This window comes from Crinia signifera, chromosome 2, assembly GCF_055691185.1.
Source record: "Crinia signifera chromosome 2, ASM5569118v1, whole genome shotgun sequence".
NCBI classification, from domain to species: domain Eukaryota; kingdom Metazoa; phylum Chordata; class Amphibia; order Anura; family Myobatrachidae; genus Crinia; species Crinia signifera.
The window spans coordinates 254,696,842-254,708,096 of NC_139218.1; the positions used below are offsets into that span (position 1 = coordinate 254,696,842).

An 11,255-nucleotide genomic window follows, 5' to 3' on the forward strand; every position below is an offset into this window, starting at 1 on the left:
TCTGTACATGCGCAGTACGGGTCCAGCACATGCACAAAGTACCAAACATCTGTACCTTGCTGCATGATGCGTTACTCTGTCCACATCTGAATGAGGGCCCCTGTGTCTTTGTAATGGTAATGAGAAATCTTGTGACTCAATTTCCCTGAATGAAGGTCCGAGACTTATTGTATGATGTAATTACCTATTGACTTCTTTTATGTTCAATAAATGTAATTTTTTTTTCTAGATTCATATGGGAATATCTATGAAAGTAGCTCTTTACACCAAGGACAGTGTTCTCTTTCCCAAGGTAATCTAGCACAGAACTGGCCTTTGTGTAAAAACTCTTCAGTTGAAGTAGACAATGGTAAGCCAAACATACGAAGGACACACACTGCCATCCCGGAGTGCAGGCCTCACAGTTCAGTGATGCGTGCTAGTAGTACTCCTCAAATGGAAACCTCTAAAAGAAATCTTGAACTCAAGTCAAGATGTGATCAACATATTGTCTCAAACAGTACAGAAGACATCACTGAAAACAATGCACAGATAACCTGCACTCAGAATAGACCACCACCTTTAAATTTACGACATTCTGACATCAATAGAAATGAAGCAAGGCTCCCTCCACCCTATCCTGGTTCAGTGAAACAAGGCGTTGCACAGCCTCATCGATCACCAGTGTTTTCAGCAGAGCAGGCCGTATGGAGATTGCCAAGATCTGATGCTGTTGTTGGGACATCTATAGACAGGACTCCATCCACTGAACATTCTGTTCAAAGCATACAAACTTCATTGAAAAGCCCAGCCAACAATCAAAACACTAAGAACTTGGCTGACCAAGACTGGCAAGAGTGGCAAAGAGAAAGATGGCAGATATGGGAACTTCTGTCAGCCGATAACCCGGATACCCTACCTGAGACACTAGTATGATGGTTCAGGCATAAAACTAACAGACATAGACTGTTATTGCTAAGGGACTGAAACAAAGAATGAAATAGTTAAATCCGTTCTTTTTATTTTTTTACACAATTTTAATTTTGATTTAAAAAAAACAACACATTTGTACTGTTGGGGCTTTTATTTTTTAAATCATATTGAAGCATCACTGCCAACTTTCCAATTTCTTTATTTACTGATTGTCGAGGAATACCCTTTACACAGAGCGGTTGCCTGTAATGACATTTGGAATGGAAAATGCAGCTTAGCAGACAAGTAGTTTTATGCTATTTATACATATACATTCCCTAAAATGTGTATATTATATAATGGGCCGTACTTTTGGGGCACATATAGAAAAATAAATGAACAAAATAGCCCTTTTAGCTCTTCTCTGCACTTTTTGTGCCATGATAATCATTTAATTTTTATATGCACAAGCTGGTTTATGTGCTTTGAAATGATTTTTTACGAATAGACCGTGAACAGTTCTTTTTACAGTATGTATTGCTTTGAAAACTAGCAGAATAAATGCATTTAGGGGCACTAACACATATAAAGAAGGCTTATACCTTGCCCACGTAATTGTGTACAGCAGAAAGTGATTCATTCAGTAGGTCAGATTTCAAGTGGACCCTGCATACAAAAGGATTCAAGCAGCAGGGGTCTTGTGTGTAATCTCTGGTAACCCTTCCTGTGCTTTACTGGCCTGGCATGTACAATATGCCAGTCTCTGGGGCACTGCTGTGGTTAAGCAGTTATCATACACCTCATACATAGTTTATACATATATAAATATTTATATTATATTGTGTAATTTCCTGTATCGTTATCCGACAATAAACTGGAATCGCGAAAAAAAAAAATATATATGTATGTATACATATATATGTATACATGTGTGTATGTGTGTGTATATATATATATATATATATATATATATATATATATATATATACACACACACACACACACTTTATTTCTGTTCTGGCAGGTCATACGAAATAATATTGCTGTTCACATTTGTCCAGTATCGAGTATCGGAGGTTTTGCAAATTGAATATGCTCAAATTATTTGAGGTTTTCTAGCATGATGTACTTGCTACTTGTTAATGCTTTGGTGACTTGGCTACTATAGAAATATTTACCATAAAGGGAATATACAAACTGCTACAGCCTTCTCTTACTCCAACCCATTTGTTCCGGTTTCCATGGTACAGTTGTTACAGCAATTTTATTTGCTGTCCTTTTTTGGACAAGCCTTTTGCAGAGCAGTACAATATGAAGGGTATTCAGATAGGTCGACAGTGTCTAGGTCGAAAGGTCAACACAAGCAAAAGCAATGGTTGACACATTACCAGGTCGAGAGGAGTTTTGGTTGTATTTATGTATTTTTTTAAAATTTTTTGACCTTTTCCATTGTTGACGATATACCTGGTCTCCTACTGGGAATGGTAGCGGAGCAAGGAACCAAGCCCAAAGCATGGTGAGCAAAGGTAGCCATTTGAGGGTATGTGTTAAACTAATCGAGGGTCCACATGCTCAGTGTGTCGACATTACCACCAAAGAAATTTGAAAAACTCAGGCCAACCTTTCCGTGTGTCGAATTTTTCCATGTTAACCTATGACTGTTGACCTAGACTCTTATGACCCTTTGATTTACACACATTATGAAAGTGTGGTGACATCTGCAACATAGTGACAGGGAAACCGGAAGTAGCGTACCCTGTAAGAGTGGTGAGAACCTTGCTGGCATATTTGTGAACTGTACTAATGATTTTTGGCTCTTTACTGTATTAGTAACAACATTGTCATTGCTGATCAGTTTCACTGCTGGGCCACATGTCATTGGCTGTCAGTGTTGTTAATCCAAGAGTATAATTATACAATATGATATTGTTGAAATATATGTATTTTTAAAATCACCAAGTCAATGTAAGTTGATGCTAGTAGTTTTACATACAGTAGAAAGTGTATTTTCCTTCTTCTTTACTGGAACACATGGAAAGCATATATTTTTTAATGACATTGCATAGATGTGACAGGTAAAACAAAACATGGCTTAAGCATCATACTTATCATTGCTTCCGTAATCAGGCCCTGTGTACAGACTTCACATGCGGTATACATTCATTCTTTATTAAATATTGGAAAATGTAATATATTGAGTAATTTTTATGTTGTCTGCTTTATGTATATATAATATGTCTCAGTGCACATACAGTATAGTTCAGTATTATGCAGGTACTTTATAGCATTATATGAAATATTCAAAGTGATCCATTCTAAACCAAAGTGATAATGAGGGGACATGGCAAGTTGATATTTTTGTGGTTCCTTTATTTTGTGGTCCAAAGTTAGAAAATAGCTATAATAAGTTTTAAAATATTAAATCTGTATTTTTTTTAAATCAGGGATTTACGCATGGTATACATGATATTGTTGTCTGGAATCTCTACAGAAAGCACAAACTGAGTTACTGTACATGGCGTGATGTAATACAGTCGGAGTTTGCCAGAGGTGCGGGATGCTGGCTGAACTTTTTTAAAGCAGCTATCATTTACAAGGCAAAACAATGCCTGGTAAAGTATTTCTACTGTTAAAAAAAAAAAAAAAAGGCTGAGTTCCGCCAACATCCCGCACCTCAGGCGAACTTCGACTGTATTACATACTGCTGCAGGTATGTAAATGAGCATAGGAATAAACCCATATTTGCTGTGTTGGTGAAGAACTGTGTTTTTACATTTTGGACCGGGCACATTACTCCATCGTACAGCTGGATTTTGCTGCATTACTGAAAATTGCTGCCTGATAGGATGTTTTAGTCCATGACATTATAAGATACATCTCATTGAAGAGTGCATGATGTGCATAATGACGTTTTTTTTATCAACCATATATGTTTATAATATGGCCCCTCCCATTATGCCATGTATAAAGTGGATATAGTAAATACTGGTCGGGTCTCCCTTATCAGTGTATTCCAAAACCCGAATATTCAGAAAACTGTGGTTTTACAGAATATTTCATTTTTCCCTGCCCCTTTTTCTCATACTTACCTCGTCCCCCGATGTATTCCGTGGCATCTCTGGTCCCAGGGGTGCAGTACGTGGGTGCGCCAGTGATGTCATCGGCACACACTCGCGCAGTGCATCCCTGGGACCGGAGATGCCGCTGAAGAGGATCCTGAAGGCCGCCGTGGACATCGAAGGACCATCAGGGGACTAGGTATTTGTGGAAAAAATCTATATTCCAAAATAGTCCCTTATCCAAAATGCTCTTTTTTGGATAAGGGACTAGCATTTTGGAAAAGGGATACTCAACCTGTACTTATGCACTGTTCAAAATTTCAAAAGGTTTTTGTGATGTAACCTGAGGCAGGTGTCTGACTTTTTTTCACTATTTATGGAAGTGCAAGTAATGAACATTCTTAAGCTCCGTACACACGTAGCAATATATTGCTCAGTGTCCAGTTTTCATCAGCGACCAGAGATAGTTGCTGATGAAAATTAGGCACTGCCGGGGGTAGAAGAAGGGTAAGCCGCTGGTTGGAGGAGCATTCTTCTCTGGCAAGCGACCACCCCCATGTCACCCCATACTCACGGAGATATGGTCACTTAGCAACCATATCCCAGGCGATTTTATCTGAAATCTGTATGAGGCTTTAGGGAAAGTAAGTAAAAATAAATAATCCTAAATTCTCGTGGTTGCATACATCTAAACTTTTACGCTTCTGATGCCCCTTTACGTTTTATTATAATTACATATAAAGTGTATTTTCCCTTTGCCATTGTATAGATGTGACTGGTACAACAAACACAACTTGATACGCCTGAATTGTGTACTTCTATCCCTCCTCTTCCATGTAAGGATAGGTCTAGGCCACAGGTTCTCAAAGTCGGTCCTCGGGACCCCTCAGTGCATGTTTTGCAAGTCTCCTCACAGAATCAAGTGAAATAATTAGCTCCACCTGTGAATCTTTTAAAATGTGTCAGTCAGTAATGAGTGCACCTGTCGGGTGACCTGGAAATGTGAACCGTGTGAGGTCCTGAGGACCGAGTTTGAGAACCACTGGTCTAGGCCAATGAGGCTGTAATAGAATCTTCTGTGCGGGGGCCCATTAGGTCTTCCACAAGGTTTCATTAGGCTCTGACTGAGCTATTATAACACTTTAATCGTCCTTTTAGGAACACATTCCTTGGACGTGTGCCTTGGATCATCATATTTGAAGGTGCAAAGCTTACAGTCTAAAGTATGTACCCCAAATAAATAGTATGTTCCATCTTTGTCAGAAGACAATTAAACTTTCTAGCATGATTTTGAACTTTGTGGGAGGAAGCTGAAGTATCTAGGGGAAAGCCAAACAAGAGAACATATAAACTGCACACTGATAATATCTTAGTGGGGCTGGAAGCCAAGACCCCAGTGCAAGGAGGCAGTAATGGTAACTACAATGCAACCCATATAATCTGAGTAGAGCCCCCTACCCAATCTGAAGAAAAGCAGCACCGAAGTACAGGTAGGTATTTAGCAGTTATCCATGTGCCAAACATACTGTAGGCCAGATGTATCAAGCTACCAAAAGTGATAAAATGGAAATTGATAAACAGCCTGCCAATCAGCTCCTACCTGTGTTATGTTAAAGACTGGGTTTGAAAAATTACAGGTAGGAGCTGGTCATTTATTACTCTCCATTTTATTACTTTGAAGATGATTCATCTGGCTCTGTATCTTTTTACGGTCTTGGTCTCATCAGACCATAATACCTTTTACCACACTGTTTAGGGTAATTAAGTGTATTTTCCAAAATGTGCCAAATAAAGGGGATGATTATCACATTAATGAACATTCCTACAGATCTTTTAATGTGTCTGTAAGCCTCTAGGTTAGGCCCGACCAACCTATGACTCTCCAGCTGTTGTGAAACTACAAGTTCCAGCATGCATTGCCACAGTTTTGCTATTCTGGGATGTGGCAATGCATGCTGGGATGTGTAGTTTCCCAACCTCTGGAGAGCCACAGGTTCGCTGGGCCTGCTCTAGGGAGCTACCCCAGAGAGTGTTAACCCTGCCTTCTCTTCAACTTTGTATGGATATTTTGATCTTCAGAATGTCCTTTTTTGCCGCATTTTATCCGCTTATTGTCATAGTGCCCAGAGTATTTCATGGTGTAGTACATGTAAAATGTTCAAAATCGTTTTATACCCTTATCCTGTTACTTTTCAACAATGGGAATCTAGACATGATTTAATAGCTCCTCATGGAACATGATTATCACTTTTATGGCTGGCAGGTGTGTGGCAATTGTCTTTGAGCACTTTCAATGTGCTTAGGGCTGGGGTAGCCAACTCCTGTCCTGGAGAGCTACCAACAGTTAATGTTTTTCATTTTTCCGCACAGAATCACAAGTGAAGTAAGTAGCTCCACCTGTGGATCTTTTAAAATGTGTCTGTGAGTAATGAGTGCACCTGTGCAGCAGCTAGGTTGTCTGGAAAATGTGAACTGTTGGTAGCTCTCGAGAACTAAAGTTGGCTACCACTGGCTTATGGTGTACACACTTATGCAACCATTGCAGCCTTTGTATTTAACTCTGTGGTTCCCAAACTTTTTTGAATCACAACACTCTATCAGACCATTTCCCCAGCACTCCTAGGCAAACAGTTCTTTATTGGGAAAACCGGGAAAAAGTGCAGGAGTATTTGTAATAAACAAATGTGCATAAAAACAGTTAGTCCAATAATAGTACTGTCAAGGTGACATTGCATGAATATATATATATATATATATATATATATATATATATATATATATATATGTATGTATATTTATCTCCCAACTTGACCTTCTCCAGGAGGGACACATTGCTCTGTTTCTGGACTTCTCCCTTAATTAATGATTGACATTACCTGTGTTGAAGCGCCTTTCTAACCAATTAACCTGTGTGAAACAGGTGATGGCAATCATATATTATGAGGAAAGTCCAGAAACAGAGCGATTTGTCCCTCCTGGAGAGGGTCATGTTGGGAGGTATATATATATATATATATGTCTCCAATGGCCCGGCACTCCAAATAACCAGTATATCTGCACCTGGTGCCCCTGTCCGTATAGGGGAAGTATAAGCAACAATTGACGTGGCACTCACGGTGTCTTGAAAAAAGAACTCTTGAGACGGTTTGCTGAACCAATTAACGTTTCATTCTTTGTATCAGAATTTCGTCAGGATTATATATAAAAAATCTAGTGTCCATGTGAATCCGAAACACTGCCATCTGTTAGCATTTGCTTGGAGTGGGCTTACTAGTAGTATATGAGAAGAATAAATGGCAATGACAAATAACCCCACCATACAGTAACAATATACTGTAGGTATAATGCCAAATGCAACACATACAAATTAAATAAAGTCCCAATGTAACGAGAATGAATCTCACCAGAGTGAGACAGTTGCATTGGGGCGATTTGTGAATAACAAATGGTAGGTCCCGGACTGGTCAGCTCGGCAACAGTGCAACAGACGTGTCCAATGATCTATCCCAGATGGCAAAGAGGAACCGTGCCATCTAGGATGAACCTATATAACCCTCATTGGACAGGACTGTTGCGGTGATGCTGAGCTGTCCAGTCCGGGACCTACTATTTGTTGTTCTCAAATTGCCCAATACAACTGTCTCCCCCTGGTGAGATTCATTCCCATTGCATTGGCACTTTATATATTGCTCCTGAATATTTGGGTAATTTGTATGTATTGCATTTGGCACTGCCATTCATAAGATTATATATATATATATATATATATATATATATATATATATATATATATATATATAATCACATTGCACTGACACCTTATCAGTATTATTATTGGAAAAATTGTTATAGTATGCACTTTTGTTTATTAAAAATACTCTTGCACTTTTTCCTGGTTTGTACACGTTATTTATTGCATTGGTAACACTTAAATAAGTCTGATATACAGTATATAATATATATATATCCATCCCTCCCTCAAAGTGGCTATATCATATCCTTATAGCAATTGGAGCACCCACGGATACCTCATTTTGTTTTCATATCTGTATCTTCAAAACTGTTTTTTTTGTCTTCTTATTGTGGAATATCGGGTGTCCCTGTTTACTTCATGCACGTTTATGGTTTATCTCACCATCACGGTTTCATTTATTGGGAAATTTAAGGTGTGTACACACTTGTACAATTTAGACTATATGCATACAATTTAGACTATATAGTGCAGATCTGCACTATATAGTCTATACCTGGGGTAGCCAACCCTAGTCCTCGAGAGCTACCAATAGTGCATGTTTTGCAGGTCTCCTCACAGAATCACAAGTAAGCTAATTAGCTCCATCTGTGTATCTTTTATAATGTGTCAGTGATTAATGAGTGCAGCTGTGCAGCAGCTAGGTTGTCTGGAAAATGTGAACTGTTGGTAGCTCTCGTAGGCTAGGGTTGGCTACCACTGGTCTATGCAGTCAAGACTCTCTGGCTGCGATACAGGAGCACGCACCGGGATCTCATCAGGATCTCAAGGGTTAAAACCCATGCGATCTGCATGCGATCCAGATAAGATTTTGACTATATAGTCAAAATCTCATGCACATTGTACAAGTGTGTACACACCATAAGAAATACATTTAATAAAAGTAAATTGTGTTTATATGTCTTCCTTATGTGATGAGGTACAACGCTTGCTTCTGTTTGTTTACATACTGTATGATGGGAAGCCAGAAGCACTAGCTTTGCCTATTACATTGGCAACATATAAAATGAATTGTTCCTGGACCACCAATCCAAGGCACCCCTGCAAGTGTCCTGAGGCACTCCAGGGTGCCACAACACTGTTTGGGAACCACGTATTTAAATTATTTTTGTTAAATATTGCCTATTTTATTTTTCACTTTCATTTTGTTGAGTCAAATGTTACATTAAACATGGGAAATGATCTGATATGATTTTTCTTGATATCAATATGAGTGTGTATACTTGTATATCCAATGTACATCAAGGTTGCCAATATTTTTTACTAACAATCCAATCATCACAATATATTTCCTGGACTGTTGGCATGCTTAGAGTCCTATGTAAAAAAAAAAAAGCATATTTCCTCGAAATACAAACTGTGGCATGCCCATATGCTTAAATTCATCTGTAATTCAAACTTACTGTACTAAAAATCTAAATAGTTTTGAAATTTCCAGTGTCACCGGTGCACTCTACACAATCCACCACTCGACAACCCTTTTGCACATGGGACATGAAAAAGAGTTCAGTATTAACTCAGTTTGTGCTTAACCTGTATGGGTTCTACTGAGGGGTATCTGGTTATTAATGCAACAGTATAAAGATTGACAGTCAATGGGTTGACATGCAAAAGGTCGGCAGGGTCAATAGATTCAAAAGGCCGACACAACAATAGTCAACACGCATATGGTAGATGCTTTTCATCATTTACCATCAAAGTGGACTATGAGTGGGAGTAATAGCCTGTACTAAGAGCGGTGGTAGTGGAGCGTGGCACCATGCCCGAAGCAAACCCGCGAGGGTACACATTTCCACTATTTTGGGAGAGATATGGTAAAACATAAATAATGACATCAAAAACCTTGTGTAGACCATTGTTTTGTCTACCTTTTGACCCTGTCGACCTTTTGCATGTTGACTATTTGTATATCAATGATACTGTAGATTTATTGAACCACATATGTTGGGTACTTTTATTCTAATTTAGTACTGAGAGATTTATCAGTGTGGGAACGTGTACTTTGTATACATCACTGCTGGGAGTTTGAAACAAATTGCTGGGCAGTCTGTGTCAGGCGTTTCAGCAGGGAACATGACAGCATGGATGGAAAGGGAATGTTTGTGCAAAAAAAGTTTCCATAATTATGCTAGTATTTAAAATTGTATCTGTCGTTCTGCTACTGTACATAATAGAATTTATGATGGGCACATGCTAGTAAGCTATACACTATCTTAAAACAAAACAAAAAATCGAAATGCTTAATAAAGAAGAGTAATATGTATAATATGGTTTCCGTGTCAGTTGATTTGTTATCCTATGTACTTTTCAGACATGCTTTTCAATCTACATGCCTGCTAAAGTGCAGCAGTAAAGCAATGTCTGCTCATTCACAAATGAGCACAGTCTCATCTTGTACAGCACAGTCATTCCTGTCTTCTGACCCCTTCAGTCCTTGCTCCATCACCTCAGTCCTGTCCTTGTCACAACCGGTCTCCTAACCCCTCTTTTCTGTCACTACCTCCCATCTTTGCATCATCACCTCTGTCACTCCTTTTTATGTTTCTGCCCTGCCCCTCTGTTTTGGTGTCATCACTTCTGTCCGGTCTCCCCTGTTTTTGACCCCTTTGCTCTGTCCCTGCCCCTCTGTCCTGGTGCCATTACCTATGGTTTCCTGACCCCTCTGTTATGCAGAGCTCCAATGTTCTGGTCCGGTCTTCACTATTATGTTCTTGTCCTCTCTGTCCTAACCCCAGTCATCTCTATTCTGACCCTGTAATGTCTGTTCTGCTCTCTTTGTCTTGTCACTGTCACCTTTGTCTTGGACCTGTGACCTTGTCCTGTTCTGGTCACTCCTGCCCCCTCTGTTCTGTCATATCCCTACTTCATCTTCCCTGGTACCAACACCTCTCTTCTAGTCCTGTCCATGTCACCTCTATTATGTGTCACGATCCGAGCTCTCAGACAGACTTTCTTACCGGCTAAGTGCCTCCGCAGGTTCAGCTTGCGGTCCAGACGTCACCCCTGCCGGCGTCCTGTCTGCCGTGCGCCATCACCGCTGCCATCCTCCAGTCTGCTCAGCGCTGCTGAGTCCGCGGCTGCGCGGCGCACCGCTCTCCTTGTCCCCAGTGACAGTACCCAGTGCACGGCAATCCACCTGTCCGCCGCCATTGCTCCCAGTATCCAGCATGGCGTGCACAAACGTACTTTCCCGCCATAGCCTGACATGGGGGCTGCCATGTTTTCCCAGTCACATGTCATTCCCATCCAATCCTGTGTGATCTGATCTCCCAGTCATACCTGCCCGGCCAATCCTGGCCACCCAGTGGGTATAAGTATGCTGGGAGCTCTCAGATCAATGCTAGTGCTTCAGTTGTCTCCTGTATATGGTCAGCTGTCCTTGTCTCCGTGCAAGTGTGTTTTATCCGCTGGTGTTGTCTTCCATGCTGCAGTGTATTCCAGGTTATTCCATCTCCTGTTGATATCCAGGTTATTCCATCACCTGTGAACCTGCCTCGTCAGCCCAGCGATCCAGCCTAGCTCCAGGACTCTGGTCCTCCGATGCTCCAGCATCA

General features: G+C 40.2%; 1 protein-coding gene across 3 annotated transcripts in view; it reads left to right on the forward strand.

Annotated features, from left to right (window-relative positions):
- ARHGAP6 (Rho GTPase activating protein 6) overlaps positions 1–7,336 on the forward strand; it is a 566,036-nt gene extending 558,700 nt beyond the window's left edge. For all 3 annotated transcript variants that reach the window (XM_083174326.1, XM_083174328.1, XM_083174329.1), the window contains exon 13: positions 230–7,336. In XM_083174326.1, coding sequence (XP_083030452.1) covers positions 230–915 — 686 coding nt within the window. In that variant the 3' untranslated portion in view covers positions 916–7,336. The remainder of the gene's footprint in view (positions 1–229) is intronic.
- Positions 7,337–11,255: the final 3,919 nt, after the last annotated feature.